Source organism: Crocodylus siamensis, chromosome 4 (assembly GCF_052110815.1).
Source record: "Crocodylus siamensis isolate JL-2025a chromosome 4, ASM5211081v1, whole genome shotgun sequence".
Classification (NCBI taxonomy): Eukaryota; Metazoa; Chordata; order Crocodylia; family Crocodylidae; genus Crocodylus; species Crocodylus siamensis.
The window spans coordinates 76,236,010-76,262,722 of record NC_143398.1 but is presented as its reverse complement, the minus strand read 5'-3'; the positions used below and the strand labels follow the sequence as shown (position 1 = coordinate 76,262,722).

General features: G+C 40.7%; 1 protein-coding gene across 12 annotated transcripts in view; it reads right to left on the bottom strand.

Annotated features, from left to right (window-relative positions):
- ACSS3 (acyl-CoA synthetase short chain family member 3) overlaps positions 1 to 26,713 on the bottom strand; it is a 203,754-nt gene that overhangs the window by 102,284 nt on the left and 74,757 nt on the right. For all 12 annotated transcript variants that reach the window (XM_090042628.1, XM_090042623.1, XM_090042625.1 and 9 more), the window contains 2 exons: positions 25,027 to 25,178; positions 4,939 to 5,042 (listed from right to left, as the gene is read on the bottom strand). In XM_090042628.1, coding sequence (XP_089898754.1) covers positions 4,939 to 5,042; positions 25,027 to 25,178 — 256 coding nt within the window. The remainder of the gene's footprint in view (positions 1 to 4,938; positions 5,043 to 25,026; positions 25,179 to 26,713) is intronic.

Sequence of the window (26,713 nt, the reverse complement as noted above, 5' to 3'; positions counted from 1 at the left end):
ACTTTCTGTTTCAGAAAGTTTAGGAGATAGCTAGGGAGGTTATTTATTTTGGACACTGTTCTGGCTAAAAAGGAAGAATTGTTTGCAAACATGAAGATATTAGAAAATTTGGGAGAAAACAATAATGATCTAATAGAATTCATGATTCTAACAGAGAGGCATGACAACAGAAAAATAAAGAAGATTTCAACTTACTTAGAGAAACAGTCCCATAAAAAGCATCTTAAAGGGTGAGAAAAGGGTGAGGGGGGAGTCCAGGAAGACTGACAAATGCAATCTGACACCAAGAAAGAGAGAGAAATATAAACAAAGAGGAGTAAATGATGCAGATTATAGGTTAAACACATATTGGAGAACTGATTTAAATCAACAGAATCAGACCAAATTCCCTGGGGGTGCTAACAAAGTGGTTTAAGAAATCTCAGATTATCATCCACCTGACTTCAACACCTGGGAAGTTACTGGAAGTAAATTACATAGCAATCAATTCATAAGTGTCTGGAGGATGAAGGGGTGATCAATAGCAGCTAGAATGGACTGGTTAAGGGCAAGTCATGCCAAACTTGATTTCCTTCTCTAATAGGCTAACTAATTTGATAGATAAGGAGAATGCAGTAAACATACAATACCTAAACTAATACTTTTTAAACTGTCCCATATTCTGCTCTCATATGTAAACTAGAAAAATATGGATTAGATAGAATTACCAGCAATAGGTTGATCCATGATTGGTTAAATGAATGCAAGAAGAGAAAAACTATAAATGGATTGATGTGAAACAGGCAGAAAGTCTCAACTAGCATGCTGCAGGGATCTATTCTGGATCCAGTGCTGTTAGCATTATTATTAATTACTTGAATGCAAGGATAGAAAGTATATTAATCTATTTTGAAAACAACACAGAAGTGATAGAGGTTGCAAACACTTTGGAGGATTGAATTAAAACTCAAAAGGATATTAATAAATTGAAGAGCTGAGCTACAGACATCAAAGTGAAATTCAAGACAGACAAGAATAATGTGCTACGCATAGGGAACAAAAACGAAACTCATCATTACAGAATTGAGGATAAATGGCTTGACAGTAATGTAGCCAACTGAATATTACAAGTTCAATGGTGATACTGTTGCAAAAAAAGCAAATTAAATTTTGAATTGCTTTACCAAAGCATTGCATGAAAGACAGGAAATAAAAGTACTAATATGCTCAACACTGGTTAGATGGCAGCTGGAGCAACGTGCCCATTTTAGGAACCATATTTTAAGGAGAATATAGGCAACTGGAATGTAGCTGGAATGGAAGCTGTATGAAGAAAGGCTGAAGTAACTAGGTACAGAAGTGAAAGAGGTTGCAAACACTTTGGAGGTTGCAGACACTTAGTCACCTTCTCTAGTTTGGAGAGAAGGTGACTAAGTAGGGATGTGATAAGTTTTCATCCTAAAAAAGAAGAAAAAGTGTTCTCCCATGTCAAAGATAGGACAAAAGCAATGGGTTTAAACTGCAGCAGGGCAGTTATAGACAAAATCTCTGAGAAACTCTCTAACCAAAAGAACAGTAAGATTATTCATTGAATAAGCTGCATACAGAAATTGCTAGATCTCCTTCACTGGATGTTTTCAAGAAAAAGCTGGACAGATAGGGATAGTTCAGAGACAGAAAACACTGTGATATATTCAGGACTCTGAGCTAAATGACTTTCTAGATACTAGGGGTGTGCAAAGTGAGCTGTATTCTATTCGAATTTGGCATGATTTCGGGGACAGTGATTCGATTTGTTGATTCGGATCACTGCCCTGATTTGATTAGGCTGAAACTGTATCTCAAGATTCGATGCTGATTCAGAGAATCAGTGATTCAGCTATAGACAGAGCTTTAAATGTTTTTTCTACATACATTGAGGTACCAGGCATGGCTCATGAATGATGAAATGGTGGGGCAGATGGAGCATCCCAGCCCCCGCCCCGAGTGCTTGGCAGCAGACCCGGAAGTGGCCAGAAATACTGGTCTATTGCCAGGTCTGCCATTGAGCATGCCAGGAACACCCCACCCCATGGCTTCCTGGCTCAGCGATTGGCTGTGGGGGGACCCCCCAGACCCAGAAGGCACTACTCACCAAGCTGGGGGGTGGGAGAGGGGTGGGCCCCCTATATGCTCCCCAGCGGACCCAAAAGTGGGCCAGAATGCTTCTGATCCACTTCTGAGTCTGCTACTGAGCACACTGGGGACCCCCCTGACGCTCCTGTGGGATGCTCCACCTGCCCCATCATCTCAGCATTCATGAGCTCCCTGGTACCTTGAAGTATGTAGAAAAAACATATAAAGCTGTGTCTATGGCCAAATTGTCAAATCTCTCCAAATTGATTTAAAGGGTTCTGACTCGATTTGCAGACTTATTAAAGAATCTCCTGATTTGATTCAGATTTGGAGATTCGGCCACCAAATCAAGCTGAATAGAATCAGCAACAAAAGCTTTGCACAGCCCTACTTTCAACCCTAAGATACTTTGATTCACCCCTGGGATCCATCTGGGAAGCAACAAGCAACAGCTAACCAGAATCTTTCATTAATGGGCTGTTATCTTTCATTAAAAAAAAAAAACTGAGCCAAAAGTATCCTTGATGGCTTTAGACAAATCTCCTGCCAAGCCTCAAAACTGGTTTAAAGGATGGGAACTACAAGTATTTGATTAAAAAGGTATAATGATGGGGGGAGAGGGGGCTGTATTTAACAAGACAAGTCAAAGGGAACTAGATTAAAGACCACTGTGTGCACACACAGAAGGAAGCTTGGCTTTCAACAGAATAAGAGTTTCTTCTTGTAACTTAAGTCCTTCCAAATATTGCATCATTACTGGTCTGTGAGCATTTTCTTCTGCAGCTCCTACCATTGGGACCAGTTGTCCTGGTCTCTCTGCCTAATCAACTCTTTGTCTATTTTTAAACCTAACCAAAAAGGTATTTTTTCTTCCAACCTTCAGACAGAAGGACCACAAAATAATCTTTAATGTTATTTAATTTGTAACATGCTTTACAGATATATGTATGAAAATTGGTAAAAAAAAAAAAAAAAAAAAAAAAAAAGACTGTTTTATATTGCTTTGTCATTAGTAACAAACTGACACAGCTTTTTTAAGTCCAGATACTGTGGCATGCTGAGTATCCACAACCCCCTACGAACACAAAAGAGGTGGACTCAGAATTCTAACAGCAACTTACAGGATGCAGGCCCAAAAAACTGAACTGTTCCCAAAAGGACTGCCAGTAGTTCATCATTACTATGAAACTGTATACCTCTTTGCTACTCGTACAAATGTATTTTGAAACACAGGGGTATAAGACCTTTCTAGTACCTGTTTATTTACAGCAGTGAAACAGCATTTCCTAAGATATGCTGTCCTGCTCCAAATCTCATTCTGTCTAACACACTTGAAGGGATCTCTGGAGGACATAAAATAATAACAAATGTAATGTAATTAAGTCTTATTACTACAGGAATCAATAGGTTTTCACAACTATACCAATCTACTTATTAAAATGTTCTTCGAAGTGACAGAGATGCATAGGATTGTAATCAAATTTCTCTAAACTTTAGAAAATCACAACAGAACACATTCTCATGAAGGTCAGTCTCCTACAAGGGACCTCACAGGTTTTTCCTCAGATCTTAGTGAGCTTTTTCCTTAAGCCTGATGTATTAGTTGCATATAACTGTACCAGTTACACTGATACCCATCAAAAGTGACAATTAGTTTTAATTTTATTTTCTAAATTTCTCCCCCAATATTATCAAGGTTGCAAAGAGTGTGTGGGGGGGGGCAATATGAATATTATAACACTGATTTTTATCATCTTACAGGTAACTGCTGTCATTTTAATGATAATTTCCCACCAGTACTGAACTCTTTATATAAATAAGCTTCAAGTCCATTAAGACTTATTTTATTATATATATGTTAAATCAGGGCTAAAGAAGGATACCTATGCTATGAAACTGTTGTTTTTAAACTATGCTTTTTGTCTCATGGCCAATCCAATCCCTGTTTTGGAAATGTCAAAAAGCTTTCTCCCACTGATACCTATGAAGCTCTCTCTAATCCAACAGTGACAGACAGACAAGATACAATACTGGAACAAAGCAAGTATAAGGCTTTTCTAATGTGCTTATTCATCTCTTCAATCTTTTTAATATACAGAACAGATGAAGTCTTGCCAATAGTGATATTATAAGAAGACGATGCTATTCACAGTAAGGAAAACAAACTGTTCAGCAAAGGCTAGAGACAGAGACAAGTAAAATTTGTGAAACAATGTTGCACATGCTTTGGTGCTTTGATTCTTTTCCATTGTGATCTTATGGTCTAATCTAGTTCTTCTGAAATAAATGAGAGACATTCTATGGGAACGGTTTTAAACGAGAATTTGGTTGGGTCCATGTAGAGTAAGATCAGACTGAGGAGTATACTCTGCACTATATCTTATAGTTTTTTTTAAGAGACTGCAGAGCATGTAATGCAAACCTTTAAAAAATTCTAAAATATCAAATTTTGTGTGAGAAAATATGCTCAAACATACCAAAAATAATTACACATATAAAATGTAACATGATGATAATGTTGTTAAACTTTTTAAATATGAGTGTCAGAAAACAAGCTGAATTTTTGGTATTTGTGTGAAAATATGTGGAAATCATCATCTATATGTAGATAAGTCACTGCTTCAGTCCCATTCAATATGGCTACATACAGACAGTCAAAATGTCAGAGGTTAACTCGAGTCAACCTTTACAGGTTAGTCTAAGCTGTGTAGACTAAACCAAGAAGCAAGTGATTAGTAATAGTAACCTGATCCATTAGTAATAACTGTTTTTCAGATTCAGGCTTCATCTCCATAAAGCTCACTGGAAAAAAGACTTGTTTAAGCAGTAATACAAAATACTCACCAGTTTGCCACCAGTGATCCAAGACTGGAACCTTGAAGACTTTTTTTGACCATTCTAAAGTCTCCACATCACAGTGCTCACCAGCTACAAATAATGTTCTCAACCTAAACAAAAGTAGAGGCGCATGTGTTAATTCATGACAGGGGAAAGACAAGCACCAATGGAACTATTTCTCTATAAACTTAAAAAACATGTGTTGCATGCTCAAGATGTTGAGGGTGAGATGTTGTGTCTCCTGTAGTATCATCATGAGATGATACTTCCGAAGTATCTTCGGAAGATGTTGTGTCTCCTGAAGTATCATCTTACTGAATTGTGATTAAAGTCCCAGGGAGATTGATTTATTGTGCTATTTAATATATCGCAGAAAAGAAGCCTCATTTTTAAAAATGTGAAAGTTTACATATACAAGAACCAGCACAATAGTATATCAAAGGAAATAATACTTTAATGTAAAATCTGTTACTTTTAAAATATGTACAGTACAAAAGCTGGGTACACTGTCAATCGACACAAAAATAAGGGCAGAAAAAAAAGGGCAGAAAAAGGTACCAGAGCTAATAATAAAAGAAAAACCATTACACAGAGATTAACCTGTTTTATGGAGACCTGGACCCTCTTTATAGTGTTCCGTTATAAGATTGATTTTTAATAATTTTCTAACTTTAAGTCACCCTTCTCTGTGGCACTTGAAAACAGGATTTATAAATAAATGCTGAAGCTAAATCCATTCCAACACAACAAGTATTTATGAATAATCTTTAAGCAGATCTTCTAAGTTCTATATGTATGCAATAAAAATGCAATACTTAAAAAAATATTAAATTTTGTAACATGAGTGTGCTACATATCTGTCTAAGGCAACTTACTGATATCCATACAATAATATAACATATACAAAAGATAACATATAGTATTAGGTACCTGACTTGCAACCTAATACCCAATGGGTATATGCCCATTGACCACTTAGTGTTTGTTATATGTGCTTGATACTATAGCATGTGTTCGATTCAGTTTTTGATGGTTCTTATGTAGCAAGATTTCACAGAAGTAGACACACCTTTTGACAGCAATGACAGATGCTATTTGTATTTTTTTAACTGATTAAATTAGACAGTGCTATATAACTGGGTATTAAACCGACAGAGTCTTTAACATCATCATGCTTTACCATATGTTTTGTCACAATTTATCATCCCTCATTAGGCATTACAAATTAATCTCATTCCCCTTTCAGTATGGTAAGATCATGAAGACAAACTGAAAAGGAGGCTTTTTTTGTTCTTCTTTTAAGCACATATAGTTCAAAATATTTAGGCTCCAAAATATAGAACCAAGTTAATTAGTGCAAACTATTTCTGAGTCTTTTAATGCTCAAAGAAGTAACTTCATTTATAAGCAGAGTCCCACTGACCTGTCATAAATTATGATAATTTCTAATTTCCTTGTGAATAATCATAGAAATGAAGGACTGGAAGGGACCCGTAAGATCATCAATTCCAGTCCCTTGCCATGGGCAGGAAGTTATTGGGCTCAAACGAGCTCAACAAGGTGCTTATCCGGCCTCATCTTTAACACATCCAAGGATGGTGATGGCACCACCTCTGCTGGGAGTGTGTTCCAAATTCTGGTAATCCCTACAGAGAAAAAGTTTTTTCTTATGTCCAGCTTAAATTTTCCCTCGGTTAGCTCATGCCCATTGGTCCTCATCCTCCCTCGAGGTGCCTTTCTCAAGAGTTGCTCCCCTAGATCTTGATGCTTACCTCTAACATACTTGTAGGCAGCTATCAAGTAACTTCTCAGTCTTCTCTTATTCAGACTGAACAGGCCCAGTTCCCAGAGTCTGTCCTCATAGGGCTTATTCTCCAGGCCCCTAAATCATGTGGGTGGCCCTTCTTTGTACCCTCTCAAGCTTATCCACATCCTTCCTGAAGTTTGGTACCCAGAACTGAACACAGTACTCCAGCTGCAGCCTCACCAACACTGAACAGAGAGGGAGAAGCACCTCTCTGGATCTACTGGCAACACATCGGCTGATGCACGCCAGGGTTCTACTTGCCCTGCCGGTGAACTCATCACACTGTTGTGGCTCATGTTCAACTTCTGGTTGATTGCGACCCCCAGGTCCCGTTCAGGTGCTGTGCCAGCCAGTGGACCACTACCCATCATGTAGTTATGGTGAAGGTTCTTCCTACCCAGGTGAAGAACCCTACACTTCTCCCTGTTAAACCTCATCTAATTCCATTTGCCCATAAAACCAGTAAAAACCCAAAATGTACAAACCTCTTTTCATTTGCAGGCTTTTATACCCCATATCTCTCCATGGATACCAAGTACATAGGAACAAAGGCCTAAGAGGTGGCTTGGCCCATCAAGTCCATTTCCCTGCATTTGAAGTCAACTATGTATCCAAAGAGTCCTAATAATTGTTTACTCTAATTCCTCATACACAACAGCCGCTAAGTACATTACAAAGTCAAAAACATTCTACAATGTGCAACAGGTAAAGTGGAGAAAAGAGCACTACCAACACTGAAAGGGCAAAGAAGGAAACTGGTTAACATATGTCTTGATATGATCTAAGCAAGAGGATCATACTTCACACTACAGAAAAGCAAAACACCCCACAATCCTTACCAATCTGACCTTAATTAAAATTGGTTTCCTGATTTCAGATCTAGTGACCAGTTTGATCCTGAGTAGGAAACCAAGACCCTCTTAACCCAAGCACTACATTTTTTCGCTTATGTGTGCAAATACCAACAGACCCCAGGCAAAATTCCCACCTTTACCTGTGTCTAATATCTAGAGCTTCAAAGTTTAAAAACCTTCAGAAGCCTATAAAACATTAATGAAGAAAAGAAATTCTCTTCCTGGTCCCTGTAGATGTATCTACATGTGCAGTTAGCATATAACAATAAACTCTGGCACAGTTCACACCAGAGTTTATTGTTCCCAGGAGTACCATTTACATGTGCACCTGGGACAGCAGCATGTCGAGCTGGGTCAGAGCAGCCCCAGCTAGCAGGGAACCCAGGAGGTCAGCCTGCCAGCCTGGGGCTGCTCCAATTCACCCCAACATGCTGTGGAGGGGATGGCTAGGGCACAAGGGTGCTGGGGCATAAGAGAGTGCCAGCAACCAATCCCTGCACTGTAGCACCCTTGTGCCCCAGCTAACCTGTCACCGTCTACACATGCATTTCGGTACACTAAACTCTGCTGTAGGATAGTATTTGTCCTGGAAAGCACAGTAATTAATTTACTGCGTCCTAATATGGACACATGTGAAGACACTGATGTTTTACAGAGGAGCTAATGAGACAACTCTGCAGTAAAGTGCATGTGTAGATGCACAATGTGACAATTACCTAAAGCTCTGAAGCATGGGATTACTAGGTAGTTATCATAAAAAGAAGTTACCTTTCAACTCCAGTATGAGGACTGCAAATATTCAAAGGATTATAGAATAAATCAGTGATTATCCTATAACACAGTAATTGGGGGGGTGGGAAATTATGATCATTCCACCCACCTCCAGGAAAAATCACAAGAGTATCAATTTAGATTCACTAAGATATAAATACATTAAATAACTAAATATCCAAGGATAGTTGCATGGACTCAACAGAACACTTGTGTGAATAAAATTATTGATGTGCATGTTTGCAGAAGTAGACCCTCAATTATGACAAATAGTTTAAAATATTTGAAAGGTTTTTCTTTGTTTTTACTAATTCATTGTATCTGTTACTTATTTTGTAACAAAGGAAGCTTTTTGTTGAAGCATGTGTGTGTTGAGATTGAAACTTTTTTTTATTATTACCAAAGAATATGGATGGCTCTGCATACTGGTGTCATCATCTTCATACGTATCTTCAGATGGCGACTTATTTTATGTATTTGTATAAATTATTTTAAAAGGAAATTAGAAATGTGTAAACTTTAACATATGTTCCTTTTAAGTACATTTACATTTGGTCCTGTTGGAGCAAAATATCAGTTGAATCAAAAATCTTTCCATGATAAAAACATAATGTATACAAATTGGTTTGTACTTTTAAAAGAAATAAATAGATCAATTGCAAAAGATCCATCAGAAAGCAACTTTTGCTTTCCAAAAGGTCTCTCACTTGCAATTCTGTAATTCTCAATCACTTCATACTTATTTATAACCATTAAGGACTTCAGTATTCCATAAGCCAGTGGTTCTTAATGTTTTTAAGTCAGTGCTCCATAACTTTTCTGAAGTTGGTCACACCCCAGCCACTGAGAACCACTGGCATACTGCCTTAGCTTACCAAGTAATTCCTTACTCAATAAGGAGTTTACTGGACTCTTTGGCTACAGACAGTAATTACACATCAGCCAGTATAAGTGATGGGAAACGGGTTCAGATGTGTAACACAACAGAAGTTCAGTGCATATAAACTGCTCTCAAAATGGCCAAAACCAATTTAAGATATACCTGGATGGATGTAGTAATCGGACTTAACTGATTTAGGTTAAATCAGTGTACTGAACTTCTGCCCCAGATTCCCTCCAGATTTAAGTTAACTCACAGTCCCCAAGCATCCCAGGATGCTTTGCACCTTCCCTGAAAATCCCACCTTGTAGGGTGGGTGGGTTGGTTAGCTTTGGCCCATGCAGTCTGTTTCAGCCAAGCAAGGAGGCATTCTGTATCCCCACCCCCCCCACCCCCCAGCTTCTGGCCTGGGCTACTGCAAGCATGTGGCTGCATTTTTTTAAATCAGAAATGAATGTCTGTTTACTTGCTTCTTGGTTCAGTCTATGGAGCTCAGACTAACCTGCAAAAATTGAATCAATTCAACCTCAGGCTTTTTAACTGTCTGTACTTAGTCTTTAATGTTTTCCTTTTCCCACAACAGAAGACGACAGCAGACACTGCAATATTGGCTCCCATCCATGCTCATGTTTAAAAAACAAAACAAAAGTCTATCATCTCCCCCGAAGACAGGTTTGATTCTTTTGTCACTTACAAAATAAATTCTTAATTAGTTGCAATGGAATTATCCTGATTCACACCACATCAACAGAACAGGAGTGACATCTAGACAGCAAAATAAAGTGCAATTTTGCTTTTCCTCTTTATGAGAAACTCCCAATGGATATGAATGGGATTGCTGAGAGCAGAATATTAAATTAATTCAAATTGACCTGATTTGTCCTAGCTTATGTAACATATTTTTATCTCTTCGATTTACAGAAAGTAAGAGATTATGAGCTTTTTAAAAAGGCATACTGTGTCTGAGTGGGAACAAGGCTGGTCAAATAAACACCATTTTTGGGTGGGTTTGGTTTGGCTTGGTTTTGTTTTACACAGGCATAAAAATACCATGTGGTCTGCTGGCATATTAGTGAATTCTCTTGTCCTTATGGCAACGGTTCTCAACCAAGGTGTTCCCATGATGGGCTGTGGCCAGATGGAACCTCACTGTGTACCTCTCACATCTCTGTTTACATGAGGTGCCATGTTGGTCAGACCTGGAAGGACTGTGGTGAGATTTGGGAAAGCTACTTTCTAATCTGGCTTTGTAGGAAGCTCACAGTACCACTCCACCTGCTGAAAGTTTCTCATGGTACCCCAGTTGAGAACCGCTTCCAGAGGTTATGAAGCCAGTGACATGCTAATGACCTAACCCTTTATGTCTTTTTCAGCAAAGATGGACAGCATTGTCTCTTGACTATCTAAAAGGAATGAAGGAAACTAGAATGTCAGTTAAGAAAATTTCGCTTAAGCTGATCTCTTAAGAAGTATGGAAGTCAATAAAATGGAAGACAAGAGGTACAAAAGTAAGATTATGAGGTTACCTAACAGAGTGTGTTCCATGCTTCTTTTTTATGCAGACTTGATATATTTAATATACAAACACACCCAGAGACACGCACACACTTTTCCCGCTAAAACTGCATGAAACATCTTTGTCACCAACATAGAAAAATTATAGTATAACATGTTTATTCCAGTGCTGAAATACATTTTCACTCTACTTTCAAAGAGTTAGATTAAATATGCCAGGATTTTCAAATCAGGCAAAGTTTTTTTCCCTTACCAAAGCAAATGCTGTCAGAATTCATGGTATCAAGGTTTACCCTATGTTAAAAGAAAATGGATAGAGTAAAACTAAAGTGTTTTGGATTTATAAGCAATTCATTCCAAAGGTCTTTACAAAACTCAGTTGAAAGAAAGCCACAATTACAGTAAAAACAGCTAGCAAACAGCTAGGAATTAGAATACTGCAAAATAGCTAAATCAAGAGAAAGCAACACTTCATGCAAGACATCAAAACAAATAAAAAACCTATACAAGATCTTGATAATTTTGATATATAAACATGTAATTTTTTTACGAATCAAAAGACATAGGGATTTTTTTCATGAATGACCAACTAATGCAGAATATTACTTGATTACAGTAGTCACATGGGGTTTCTATACATGTGTGCAAAGCCTGCTCCGATGTGCTAGAAATCCAGTGCATCAGAACAGACTTGATAAATCGAGTTTGCTGGATCACAGAAATTGACATGCTCCGGCAGGCTTCCATGTCACATGTTTCAGCATTGCCGTGAGTCTCTGTGCTGACAAAATGGCAGCAGGGCGCTTTGAAATAAAACACATTTGATGAGATTTAGTTCAAAGCACCCTACGACCATTTTTTCAGTGCAGGGATGTGTGGAGACACTGATACATGTGCCACATGGCTCACTAATTAAAGCACCCGGTACCACGACCCATAACACGTGTAAAAATGCCCATGAAAGCAGGCCTGATGTTTGACACACAACCCTGCTTTTCAAACAACAATTGTATCAGTTTCATAACATTTCTCTAACAAAAATTAGAAGATAATTACATAAATTAATGGGCACTGAGTTTATTTGGCAATTTACTTCTTTATTAGTCATTATTCAGTGAGGTTCACTGTAGCACACTGGGTAAAATGTCTTGTGTGTGACAACACTTCCATTACCATCAATGAGAACACCCCGAGAGAGGAAGGAGGAGACTGAGATGATTTATAGTTGTATTGCTTTCTCAGCAGCATTAGCAGGATCCTGCTGGGAGGAAGCTTACAGCAAAGTTCCATCCCAATAAATTTGTAATAAACACTTCATTCCTTTACAGATTAAACTGAGCTCACCAAATGAGACATTATTCTTCAATATTTTTTACCCTAATTCAGTGGAGCAATGTAATTGCTTGCAACAGGAAACATCTCATGAGGCAAGTCTCCATAGAATAACCAAAGCAATACTAACTAAAAGAATTAATATTAATTGTATTAAGAGTACAGACGATAACTGCAATTTCTTCTCTCAGGTTTCAAGTTTCAGGTTTTATTTCCAGAACAGTTCTGCATATCAGTTTTCTAGTAGTAATCAAAAATTAGTAAGAGGGGCAGAGTGTGGGGGATGGTAGCAGGTGTTGAGCAAGGATTCAGGATTCACAGATTCACAGAAGTTTAGGGCTGGAAGGTAGAAGTGAGGTATAGATTCAAGCTAAGGTGCATTTAGGAACTAGGCAGGGGCAAGGCACAGGTAGACTAAGGACAGAGGCAAGGGTTAGACTAGGCCAGGGTCAGATGGAATCGAGGTAGGAGCAAGGAGGCAACCAGGTTGGCAGGGTTACAGGCAGGTCAGCAGATGCAGCCAAGTGGTCTGTTGCTCAGACAGTTCTCTTGTCTGGCCTGAGCTTATAAAGGCCCTTGTAGGCAAGCCTTTTTCCTGAGGACTTTAGGGATGACTGGATCAGCCCCAGTTGGATCTAGATTCCTTACAAACCCTGACTAAACCATCTTAGTCAAATATCAGTCTAACCTGGTCTGCAAAATTTTCTGGGATGCAGATTACACCACTTCTCCAGGTAGTCTGTTTCAATGTGTGACCACCCGCATAGTTCTTTCTAATTTCCAACCTAAATTTCCTGTGCAGCAGCTCAAGGTCATTGCTTTTAGCCTTGGCTCCTATGGTCACAGAGAACAGTCTCCATCCTTTTTATAATCGACCCTCAATGTATCTGCAGATTATTATCCAATCCCCAGTCAGTCTTCTCTTCTCCAGAATAAATAATAATCTGTCTTTCAAACTTTCTTCACAAATTACATTTCCCAGGCTTTTAATCATTGTTGTCACAATGCATTGGACTTTTTCTAATCTGTCTATATATTTCTTGACAAATGGGGCCCAAAACTGGACACAGTACTCCAAGTTACGTCTCACCACTGTCGAACAGACTGGAAGAATCACTTCCCTCAATTTACAGGGAACACTCCTGTTAATACAACCCAGTATGCTGTAGGCTTATTTTGCAACAAAAGCAGTGTTGATTCATATTCAGAGTCTCATCCACTGTAATCCCCAGATCCTCCTTTGCAGTACTGCAGCCTAGCCGGTCATTCTCCAGTCTGTCATTGGACATGCAATTATTCCATCCTAAGTACAGGACTTTTCACTTGCCTTGGTTGAATTTTCTTTGCTTGATAAAGGACCATTTCTCTAGTCTCTCCAGATTATTCTGGATCCTAGCTCTACCCTCCAGTGTGTCTGCAACTCCACCCACCTAGGTGTCAACCACAAATTTGCTAAGCCTGACCTCATTCTCATCCTCCAAATTATTAAGATGTTAAACAATAACCAATCTGGAGCAGACCCCTGGGGAACCCTACCTGATACCCTCCTCCCAGCCAGACATTGAGTGATTCATGACTATGAACTGAGCACAAAGATCCAACCAGTTACGTAACCAACTTAGAGTATTTCATCTAGTCTGTATTTCCTTACTTTATTAATGAGAATGTCAGGGGAGACAGGTGTCAAAAACTTTGCGAAAATCAAGATATATCACTTGTTCTTCCACAAGCCTGGGCTCTTTGCCTTCTTCACTGTGTTTTCTGCCAACTTCACTTAACATCTGGTAACTGACTTTATTTGTGAAGACTGAAGTAAAAAAAAAAAAAGGCATTAAATACTTCAGCCCTCTCTGTATCATCCAGGATCTTGAAGTCTATCAATTCAGCTAACTGCATTAATAATGACTCATCATTATATAACAAATACAGAAGAAGTACTTTATATACCAGATCAGCTGAAGATTAGCAACCACCACTTTCACAGATATCAGTATTAGGTCATTTTATATATATATGGAAATGTGTATACTAGAACAAAGCAGCCTGAGGCAATGTGAAGCTGGCAAATGCAAGAGGGAAGGCCAGACGCTTTTTTTTTTTTTTTTTTTTTTTTTTTTTTTTTTTTTTTAACAGTTACCCTGACTTACTTATTGGAATATCTAAAAAAATTAGACATCTAGCCACAGAGTTAGAATCAAGGATCCCTCTAGACCAGGGGTGGGCAAAGTCTGGCCTGTAGGCCAGATCAAGCCCATGACAGACTCCATTTCCCAGCAACCCCTGCCCGTATCACTCCGATCAGTTTCCACGGAGAGCTCAGGAGCCATGGGGCTGTGACAGCATGGGGCCAGGGTATCCGTGGAGACCAGCCCAAGCAAGGCTCAGCAGGGTGGGGAGCTGTGCTGGAGCCGGGGCTGCGATTTTGCAGCAGTGCACGGACCAGAACCAGGGTAGAGCTGTAATCCACTGCTCACATGCCCTGGGCAGGCTGCTGGTGTCCAGTTCAGGCATCTGTAAGAACGATGCAGTTCTGTCCTGAAGTTAAGTAGCTTATTCAACAAGATGTATTTTACAAGACAGAATGGATGGAGGAGAAACACAGACCAAATGTTTAAAACGTGAAACCTTCAGTTAAAAACCAAAGAGTAATGCAAGGTGCAAAGTTGCAGTCTCTCTAACATCAGCCTTAAATAGGTGTTTAAATCAAAAGGTTTGAAACATTTGGCCAATATCCTTTCTAAAAAACGTCATACATGCACCTAGAGGATTTTAATTAAGTATTTTCCATAAAAGTATAGAATAAATCTCAGAGATGTAACGTAAATTATTAACAAACCATGATAAAACCCCTGTAAAGTATCTCCATATTATAGAGCAGACAGAGAACTGAAGAGACATGACCAAGTCTGAAGTATAGAAGCTTCCAACTTTAACTGCTAAAACAGGATTTCTCTCTAGCACACAGAGCCAATACTGTGGGCAGGAGAAAAGAAGCAAGCATTTCAGCAAGCCTACATGTAGACAGTCCCAAAGGAAATTCTTGGGCAATGCACCTGAGGACCAATAAACAAATGAACCACAGAATTTCTCCTATTATATAACAAAGCAAGGCTGAGACACGTGAGAGATGAAAACACCTGTAGAGTTATTTTCCTGAAGAGTTATTTGTTATGCTATGTCAATGCATTTCAATTATGTTCCTAAATCTTAATGAGCAAGAAATGGGTTTTGTGACTTTTGCATTAAATGAACACATCTTAAGCTAGTCTCTGAAACCTAGAATTCCACCCTTATGTTCAACATTATTAAGGTTTTAGATCTAATCCAAAACCAAATAAGCAGGATTGACCTACATGGGATTTTGATCAGGACTTTAAAGCCCAGATACAGGTTGGTGTGGTTTCCAAAACATAACAGAAACTACTATTGTAAACCATTCCTCATATTTAGAAGAGCTTGCACCCAACATTACTAGATTGGTCACTGTGAGGTCTGCAAGGCAATACTAAGTAATTTCAGCTTTCATTTTGAAGTTTATACTTCAATTTGTTCTGGCAAGGAAGAGCAGTACCCCCAGCATGACCTCTACCTTCAAGCCTTTTTTTTTTTAAGGAATTGGGTGGAGAGTGTTGCACTCATTTGCTAAAGTAAATTTGTGAGTATATTATAGAACGTTCTTTTCATTCTTTCTAAATGTACCTAGAGATCATTAAAAGTTGCAATTTAAATGTGTATAAAATTGAAATAAAATTACAGGTTTGGATATTTCTGAGGTTTTTTTCTCTTAGTTTTTTTTGTTTTTTTGTTTTTTAATTCCTGTCTGAGATGACAGAGGATCCAGGCAAGATATTCCACATAGTTTAGCTGTATAGGAAGAACAGAATGGATCGGCTGACACACCCCATGTTCCCCAGGATATAGATTCTACATAGGACCTTCATAACTTTATGCACTTGATTCTAAGGAGGGGAAGAATTCCATGATGTGGAAACTTGCAAATATGTGCTGGTACATAAGAATTACTAGACTGGATCACACCAGCTATCCATTATATTTAGAACTGTATTTAAAACTTCTTGGCCTGAACATCTTGCAGCAGTAGGTGCCACTGTAAAATCATGTTATATGAAAAGATCATTTATTTTTTATCACTTTTGAATTTGCTGCTTTTCAATTAAATTTAATATGCCCCTGTTTCTTGTATTAGGAGACTGGACAACAAAAGTTATTAATGTGCTTCATATTATTCATTTTTTTCAATTTAATTTTATAAAATACAAAATTCTGGTTTCCTAAGACACACAGTCTGAGACTGCTACATGTTGGTGCTATACCATGCCCAGTGGCTAATCCAGGGGTTGTGTTGCAGTCCCATTCCCCAACTAAGCTGCCATAGTAGATTTTGCTCTACATAAAGCTTTGAGTTGGGTATTTATGCAAATGAAATTAAATTTCACCCTCTCTCCCTTTGAGTTACATTTAAAACGGATCATTCTAAGGCCTAGCATCTAGTATACAATACACTGTTTGGCAACACCAGGTTCCAGGCCAACAGAGTACTACAGAGCAGTAATGCTTACATTGCTCCTAAACCTTACACTATCTTGATGACTAGACGGAAGCATCTCAGCTAGCTCTTCCATCTCTTTTTCCAAGTGAGAGAGGTGTTCTTTTGGAATGGAGTGTATCTGACAAGAAGATGTACAACTGGGTATTAGTAACTTGACTGCACTGGAGCTCTTCCACACAATTCTCATACACATGTAAAAGGTTTTGGTCTTACCATCAACAGAAAGGTTAGCTATAAACTGCAGCCACATAAACTTTGCTTAGTAACACCAGTACTAGAAAGAACAGCTTGCCTACCATGGCCCAGAACTTTTTAGGATTAATTTTCCTCTATTAGTGAACTAAGCAAATCTAAATTAGAAGTTGATAAGAAACAAGAAACAAGAAATAAAGAACATCAAGTTGTAAATTTTTCATCTGTATTTCAGGACATAATGGCATTCTTACAAAAAAACACTTAGATATCTCTTAACTTCAAGTACTTTAAATTAGGGTTGCACCAATAGAAAATTTTTTGGGTCAACACCAATGGCCCTTTTTTTATGAGTCATATCGGCTGATATTGATCCGATTCTGATATGCAGCCAGGCAGTATGGAGAGCTGCGTCCGACTGGTAAATCCATTGTGAAGGAAGAGGCGAGAGGGGAGGGAAGAACTGGGGGGCAGGGCAGATTGAGGCCCATGCGGTGAGGGAGGGAGTGGGGCTGGGGCAGGGCTCGGCACTGCAGAGCGGGGTGGAGCAGGGGGACAGGGGCGTGAGTGGCTTGTCCAGAGGGCATTTGCGGGGGGAGCATGGCTCCCACTGCTGCTGCACACACACCGATAGAGAATGGCGGGGCATGTGCTCTCAGATCTGTGTGCAGGGCAAGGGCAGGCTGCTGCTGCAGGCTGGGGCCAGCAGCAGAGCCAGACTCTTTCTGGCAAAGGCCTGGGCTGGGCTGGGCTGGGCTGGGCTCTGCTCAGGGCAGGTGGCAGTGGCACTGGAAAGGGACTATGGGGGAGGTGGAGCCACCCCAAAATTTGTTGTAGCCCCCATAGGCCTCCCTTCCAGCATCACCACTGCCCACCCCCACTGTGAAGAGCCGGGCGCTGCCCCGACCCTAGCCCGCAGTGGCAGTCTGCCCTTGCCTCATACACAGATGGGGCTGCTCCAGCCCCACTCCCTTCCTGACCAAGGGGACCTCAATCTGCCCTCTTCCCACCCACCACTTCCCTCACAACAGACTTACCAGCCAGACCCAGCTGCTCTCCACACTGCTGAGCTGCACTCCTGGCTGCTTACATGCTGCACTACAGCTACATGCATGCACAGTGCATTTATCAGTGGCATTATCAGCCACATCAGCCAAAAAAAGTTGATTGCTGATACTGTCAATTTTTCTTAAATTAGTGCCAATCCAATAGGGGACTGATGTATCAGTGATGCTCTACTTTAAACATAAACACAGATACTAGATGGAATGGGAAGCACCAGTATTATATAAGATTGCTAAACAATTTCCATTTTAAGACCTGGTTTTGGGTCATTTATAAAACTTTACCAAACTTTATAACCATTTAGGCCAATATTTTCCATACCGGCTGCATACCTCTTTTTTTCTTTCTTTTTTGGGAGGAGGGGTTGGAAGGATTCAGGATTCTGTCCCCTGCCTCCATCCCCACTTCTAGCACCTAGGCAGTCTGGGATAAAAGTTGAATGGGGTAGGAGGGAGAGAGAATAGCAGATCAGAAGATAAAGTCTGCTGAGACATGGACTGGTATACAGGGAGACTAGGATGAGATGAAACTCAAAACCAAAGGAAGAGGATGGAAAAGCTAAGAATGGAAGCCAGCATAGGGGAAGGGATTCTGAAAGAAAAACGTGGAGGCATACAATGAAATTGGAAGAGAAGCTGAGGGAAGGGGCAGACTGTAACTGGCTGGACAAAGTAGCTAAGTCTAGGAACCAAAGATGAATAAATAGGGGAGGGGGAAGCAAGACAGTTACAATAATAAGTTGCTGGTCAAGATGAGAACTGAGAACAGTGGTGGGGAAATGCATGTGGAGTCTGTAAGAATGTGTAAGGGCAAACCAGAATTGTATGAGTCCCCAGGGAAGGAGACTGGGTGCCCTTCCTTGGCATGTACATGAAAAGCTTGGAAAAGAATATGATTGGCTGGACAAGCAGACTGGAGTAGGGTAAGAAACCTGAGTGACTGAGTGAACAATGAGCTCTGGTGAGGAGAGACAGGATCAAATTGCACAGATCAGAAGAGATGAGGTAGAAAAGATCAAATCTGGGTGCATCAGGAGATACAGGCAGAAAAGGCAGTGCCTACCAAAGCATGCTTATTTCCTACAGCTTGGAATAAAACTCAGAATCCCACATTTTACTCCCCTAACTGTAAAATATCTGCAACACTCACTGGCAAATTACCATATACCCTTCTAACATTAATCCACAAAGTATGACAACATACTATTGCTACTGACTGTTCCATTAGCTCAAATGACAGAGGTCTGTGCAACAGATCTAAAGATTCCAACCTCGCTGACAACCCATGTGAGCATCAACTTGATGATCCACAGTAGGATTTCTGGTTTACTCCATGTACTTTAAAAAAAAAATCTCAGGGTAGGGAAGTTGTATATTGCCTTTTCCCAGCAGAAACAGCTGCCTTTTACCCCTGTAATAAAGTAGGGCATTAAACCAGCATTTTCTTAATTTTCAACTTAATGCTTTTTATTTCAAAGGTAGTTTTAATTTTGACAATAATGGAATGGTTTAGGTTGTTCTCCCCATTTGAAACATTAAGCCTGATGCTGGAATGGGCAGTGGTCTGAGATTCTTTTTAGAACACTAAACAGGAAGTTCTCAAGCAGGATATGAGGAGTATGCAGTCTGCCAACCTCATTCTATACTCTGGTTAGTATACTGGAAGTAGCACTAGAAGATATTAAAATGGAAGGAGCTTTCACTTAACTGATCTGCTAAGAGACTGTACAAGATAACCAAGCTAATACCTCTCAAATCCTCCAACCAAAATACTTCAACTTTTGTGATCAATCAAGAAGAACATTGCAGCCAAGAAGTCAATGCTGCATAAACCACAAGATATTATTGATCATCTTAATTTTGTACACCAATTGTGGCCCCGAGGCAGACATTTTACATCTAACTACCAGTTGCCACCTCTGAGAAAGTGAACCCATATCATTATAGAACAGTGAGCATGGGAACTATTTCTGAGTCACTCCAGCAGGAGTTTTTTTTGGAGAACAGAATGGATTCTAGAGGCAGATTCAAAACTTCAGGTGTATCAAGGGGCATCGTGCTTCAGGGCATTTGTTATTTTGCTTTTAAAACCGGGACACAGCATGCTCAGACAGGACAAACTAAGGAAATACAAAGAGAGTAAGACATTTAACACTCATTCCCATTTTACTGAAGGTAACTATTTGGAGCAAGGAGCTCACAAACAAAGTGAATGGCATTTTAGCATTTACAATATGTTACCAACATACAGTTCAATATTAGCAAGGGCTTTCATCCACCAGCAACTGACTTACCACATCTGTTTTACTGCTAAGCATGTGCCCAGGATTGATGACATACCTGACATTTTGTCTCACTTACAGGTGGACTGATTTTGAGACCTGTCCCAGAGAGCCAGCAAGGCACTTGAACAAATGCTGCTTTTTGAAACCTTGGCATATGACTACTCTCCAATTAGTACAAAGATTAAAAGAACCATGAGCATTTAAGGTTCATCTATACTGCCTCTACGCATGCCTACAAGCTCCATTGAGGGGCACACCCCATCCACTCCTGTTCAGCCTGTGTCAAATCCCAGAAGTGAAACAATTCAACTGTCTGTAGCAGGTCACCAAGGTGTGTCTGCTTATTTAAGTTGGGTTACCATATGTCCAGGTTTTCCTGGACCTGTCCTCTTTTTGTATCATCTGATCTCTGTTCAGCCTTTTTTTTTAAATTCAAATGTCCAGGATTTTGCTGTGCTCAGCATCAGTGTTTTTCCCAGCACTTCCCACCTTGCCCTAGCAAGGGGATCTTTGGGATTGGGGGAAGGGCAATTGTGGCCACCATGCAGCAAGGTAGGGTGCTGGGGGGAGCCCTGGCAGCTGGATGCAGGTAAGTCTATGGGGAAGGGCCAGGACTTGAGGACTGTCAGAGGGCTGGGGGTAGTGCAGAAGAGCATATGAGTCTGTGTGTGGGTGTGTGGAGGGGATGGGTGAGTGTGTGTGGGGGGTGCCTGCTGGCACTGGTGGAAGCTGTCCAGGTGCTGGGCCTGTAACAGGGCAGGGGGACAAGAGGGAGGTGCCTGGCCCTCCAGCAGGAAAAGGGAGCAGGGGGGACTTTTGGGGACAGTGGAGAGCTCTATGCCGAGCCAGCCACACTAGGTCCGCCCCTTGCTCATAGGGGCATGGTGGCCAGGAGACCCTGCAGGGTTAGAGGGAACAGGGGGCTGTGGCTTGAGAGTGAGGAACAACAGAATGGGCAGAAGCAGGGCACTGTCATACCACTGCTCCCCACACACAATCATATATCCCACTATACCCCCCCCAGCAGGTGTCCTATTTTTTGGAACTGGAAATTATGGTAACCCTACTGTAAGAGAGCAAGCAGCCAGAGAGGCAGTTTGCAGGTGGTGAGGCGGGTAATTGAAGAGTCACCTGACCAACAGAAGTCTGGGCTGGAACTATACAAGCCCAAGGCTTCAGCTGGTCAGGCAGTCCAGTTCTGGGGGCCAGGAAAACAGGAGCTCCTGGCAAGACAGCAGCAGGGCTCCTGAAGTCACAGTGAAACTGGGACTGGGAAACTGCATGTCTGGGAACAGGAGAAAGCTGCCTGGGGCAGAGAGAAAAACCAGCTTATGCAGGCAAGGATTCTCTATTCTATGTTAAGCCCAGAGACAGTTTGGGCATCTGCTGGACGGCATAAGTATTTTATTTTAAAGTTATGCTGCGGGGGCAGGCTCAGGGCTTACTCAGAGAGCCAGCAGCCCAAGAGGGGCTTTAGACAGAGACTGCCAGAGCTCAGCAAGCTGGGTAGGCCCAACTGGCCCAGGATCGGGCTCAGAGCCCAGGAGGGGCCAAAGGTCCAAGAATGACCATCACCAGGGACTGAGATGGTCGGGGATGGCAGGGAGGCTACAGACTAGAGACCAGGTCCTGTACTGTGGGCCTGGGCTAAAGGACCCAGCAAGAGCATAAAGGGAGCCGGCTGGTAAGGCCAAGACCCTTACAGAGTGACTAACAGTACAGTAACACTTGCAAGGCTTGGAGCCACACAATCTGCCCTTAAGGCTACAGGTGCCCTGCAGGGGCATAGGTGAGCCACAAAGGGCCTAATTAGGCTTGAGGGCCAAGCTGAGGTGAAGAAAGTCCAGAGGAGGGGTCCAATGATTTGCACAGACTCAGGCTCTTTCCAACAGCCCAAGGGCAGCCTTTCTTACACTATGTCTAGTAGGAATGAAGCATGACAGGCAAGTGAACAAGAGAGAGCTACATAAGAGCCTGAGCCAGGCAGGCAATGCACAGCCATCAGGAGGCATCATGACCATCCCAGTGGCCATGAGCCAGCTACATTGCCCTACAGCAATACCAAGCATAATCCCCAGAGCTACTCTCACTCACCTATGCTTCATTGTAACCACTCATATCAGTATCACATGGTATTGATACTATTGTTACATCTGCCTAAATCTTTAGTGGTGGTGCTGGGTATGGCACAAAAATGGTGGTGCAGGCATGCCCACAGAGTTAAAGGGGAGCAGGCGAAGGGAAAGTTTACAAACCTCCTGTCTGGGCTTATCAGGCATCAAGCACTGCATTAGATCTTTGGAGGTTTTCAATAAGGAGGCTGTTAGAGGGTGGTCTCAAGCCAAAATTTGAGAATAGATCCCTAATAACCCATTGCTATTCAGATTATCAAGGATTTAGTGCAAGTTCTTCACCGGCAACACCAGTGAAAACCAGTGTTAATTTAGCTCAACATCATATTCCTTAGGACAGTTTAAAAAAAAAGTTTAAATTTGAAATTTGAAAAAAACCCAAGACAACAGTAGTAGAGCTCCCTGTTTGGGAATTTTGGACCACTTGTTCAGACTGGGGTGACAACTGTGGCTCAAACACATGCTAAGAACGCAACTGAAAGATGTTTGGGCTTTGGCATTGCTTGCAGGATATATATGATGCCCCTTGTTGAGAACCAGGTCAATTTTCTGGAGCAAGCTGGTGTGTACATATGCAGAAACAATTTTTGCTACTAGGTTCAAAGGCAAGGAGCTTGTTCATGTGGAGGTTCAAAGCTAAGCATTGGCAGTAAGTTGAAATCAATACGGCATGGAAAAATGGGCATGCTAGGAAGTCAGCTGATGTTTGACTTGGATTCTGGCAGCTAATAGATAGTATTGTATACCTACATGAAAACATTGACTGATTTTGTAAGGCGATTGCCTTAATCACTAGGACAATTAGGGACTAAGCAAAGATACAGGGCCCTTCCTAGAGGCATTTACAAAATGGTCTGAAACGCAGAGGATCAACAGGGAGCTGCCTTGTTCTCTGGAGGTACCAGATCAAAATTTGGAGGAATTGGTAAGTGGCTAAATCTGCACACCAGGAGGAAGGATCAATGATCACCTATACAAGAATATGGCATTGAATAGCCATGTTATACAAGAATGAAGAATGAGCTACACCTCCCCAGTTACTGAACAGATACATTTTTGGCTAATATCAAAGGGAGGGAATCATTACCTGCTTAGAAACTTGGGCTGGATTGAGAATAGGGTAGAGACAGGTTAGTTCCCAGTATGTCTACAGTGCAGGAACTCATTCAATAGTGGGTCAAATTCCCTGATAAAAATCACATTTTCAGTAGGTTTAAGAGAAAGGATCTCCTAAAAAGCCTGAAGAACAGGGGTTGGAATTCCTAACACTTAGTGCAATGACAAGATAAACTCTCCTTCCCTAGACCAATTAGATGTTATTTGAGGGAGGATGGTATGAGCCCAACAACAGGCTGGGACCAAGTCTGCAATGTGGACGGGCTGAAGATGCCTTGGAACAGGTGAAAGTGATTAAGGAGGATTCATGCTGAGGGCCACATAATTCATTACAAACTAATTCCCAGATGATTTAAGACAGTTGTGGGCTGATTAAAGACAGGATACCTCTTGTATCCTGTCTTTCTTCCTGTGGAGCTAGGAAAAAGGATGATGTCATAGTTAAGACAACTGAATGTTCTCTTGGCTCAAGAGCTGGAAGCCTTCTGGCAACATGGGCCGAAGCCTTCAATCTGGCTGTAGCTATAAACGGAAGTCTCTCCCCCCATAGCGGCCAGCTACCTGCAGTTGCTCTCGGTGTTGCCTGACCCCTCTACAGTAAAGAAAGCACAGACACAATGGAGCAGCAAGCTCTTCTTCAGTGGAGGGGAGTGCTGCACAGGGAAGGAGTGGCACAACACAGCCAATACCTGATCCCCTACACTGGACTGAACTTGCCTTAGATAAATGGATTCTGTCAGAGGTCCTGTTTGATATTTGACAAGATATTTAAAATGGCTGTTTTCATAGGTGGTCACTAATTTGTGTTCCTCAGTTTCTGCGTACATCACTTTGGCCTTTCAGGTCATGATTTGCAGAAGTCCTGAACACTCACAGGTGTTGCTGAAGTCAGCGGGAGCTATGCTTTGATCTATAAGGTTCTCAAAAGGACCTATATTATGTTAAGAACACTAAAAAATAACATCCTAAGTGGTTTCCAAAATTAGTGGTAGATTTCAACCATAATCTCTCTGTCCTCAGCTTCCCCACTCTATGGTCTGGATAATACCACTCTCCAACCTAACGGGGGCTTTGTGAAGATTAAAGAATTTGCAGTTTTGAAGCATGCAGACATCATAGTGACAAGCAAAGCAAAAAATCCCATGAGGAAAATGAATAATTCTGTCTTCAGAGCAAAATTTAAGTAAATACTGAACTGTTAATAAAGAAGCCACATATTAAACAATGAGGATAAAACAAAAGATTGACTCCCTGGTCAGTAAGCAAGCACTGTACATCCTGTGCATTAACAGTATGCAAGTGTGTGCTCAAACCTGTACAACACTGTATAAATGTAAAAGTAAAATTAAGGTTGTACATGCATCCTTAATTCATGTTTGAGTGCTTGATCTTGCACTGTTAATATTTTCATGCAGTTTTTCATCGTGTATTATAGTGTATCATCATGTATAGAATGTCAGGAGTAAATTTGTAGTCTACCACTTGTACAGGTGTCCAAAGCTCCAGACGCTATACTATTTTCAGTTTATCGAGTCTGTTTCTATAACAAACCATTTCCAACGTATCCTTAGTTCACCTTGTCAAAGAGTACTGCTTTCCCAAGGCTGCCTCAGGGTCCTGTTGACGGATTGCTCTAATTGCAGTTGGTGCAGTAAAAAAAGCAGCCACTTCATGCTCCGCTACCACACGGAAATAAGCACCAGCATCTGGCGTTCCCACAGGCTTCCCCTATGGAGAGATTAATTTAAAATGTCACAGGATAAAAATATTTCATAATTCCTTGACAGTTCAAGACTTGAACATATAACAATAGCATCAACACAGTTACCACAGTAATTTCAAATATTTCAAAGATGCCTTTTTAAAAATACAACGAGATTACTTGTTTGTTGTAGCAGTAACATCACAACCTGGAGTCATATTCTAGGATACTTTCAAAAAGCTTCAGGATCAATCTTCAATTACACTTAACAAGTCCTAGCAGCGGGCGAGGAAACCAAGGGAGAAGCTATGCAAAGGAGCTATTTATTTACTGGGGAGAGGAGGAGTAATTTCTACACTCATCCTGATCTTGGAACAGACTAAGTAAACCTGCAGGGTTTCAATGAGCCAAATTAGACCTTGGAAGTTTCAGCCATGCTTCCCTTTTTCTAGCCGCATCCACGGTGGCAACATAGAATTTAGTTATGTTGGCTCTTTACTACCCAGGAATCTCCCACAGTAGGTAAATCCCCAGTTAGCTTCTTATGCTAGATTCCCATCCTCTTTATGCTACACACATTGTGCAAAAGAACTAGGGAGGAGTCCACGGTCTCCCCCTTCATGTTTTAGTGTGCTACCATACCAGCTTTTTACTAAACATTGACTTTCCATATTTCAAATCACATCAGGAAATAGTAAACAAAAGTCAACTGGATGTAATAAGTTTTTCAATGGCCAGAAAAAAAAATTCCAATTATATTCTATTGAGTTGTAAACACAGAAAGCAGATGACACAGGACTGACCCCCAAATAAAAATACCTTAGTGTATGTGATTACTTCAGTGAGTGAAGTGCTCCATGTCTTGTTATTTTAGATGATAAAGATGAAGTTAAAATAAAGTGACTTTTAGCTTTGCAGGTATTGCCATGCCCTTTTCACTAGGAAAGGTCACATTCAGAGGATGAACTTTTGCTATCTCACAGGGCTTATATCCAAGTTAGGAGAGACATACACCTTTCATACTGCAAATGCCACTTGTCCAATGTTTATGCAAGAACCACAAACACGGCAAGAATTTCATTGTTGCAAATGTCACATATTTCAAAATTAAAGCCATTATGGAGGAAATATACAGAGTTAACTCAAATCTCTCCTGTCTTGTATAAGTAAACATGTTGAGCATACTTTCCTTTAGCAACTTGCCTCACATGCATGCATAATTTAATAAATATCAATGTGTGGAACTTGCATGTACATCAGAGACAATCTATCTGCCAACTCTATTCCCTTCCATTCATTGGTGACCACATATATTTCTTAAAGTGTGCCAAGTAATGTTCAAATACTGTATATTTTTCATTCCGTTCCCCTCATGCACTTAATATAAACCAATATTTGGAAAAGGTTAAACCCAGTAGATTTCATAGACATTAGGGCAGGGGTGGGCAAAATGCGGCCTACCAGGCCATTCTATCTGGCCTGCGGGGCCCCTAAAAAATTTAGAAAATTAATATTAATCTGCCCTGGGCTGCTTGTCATGCGGCCCTCGATGGCTTGCCGA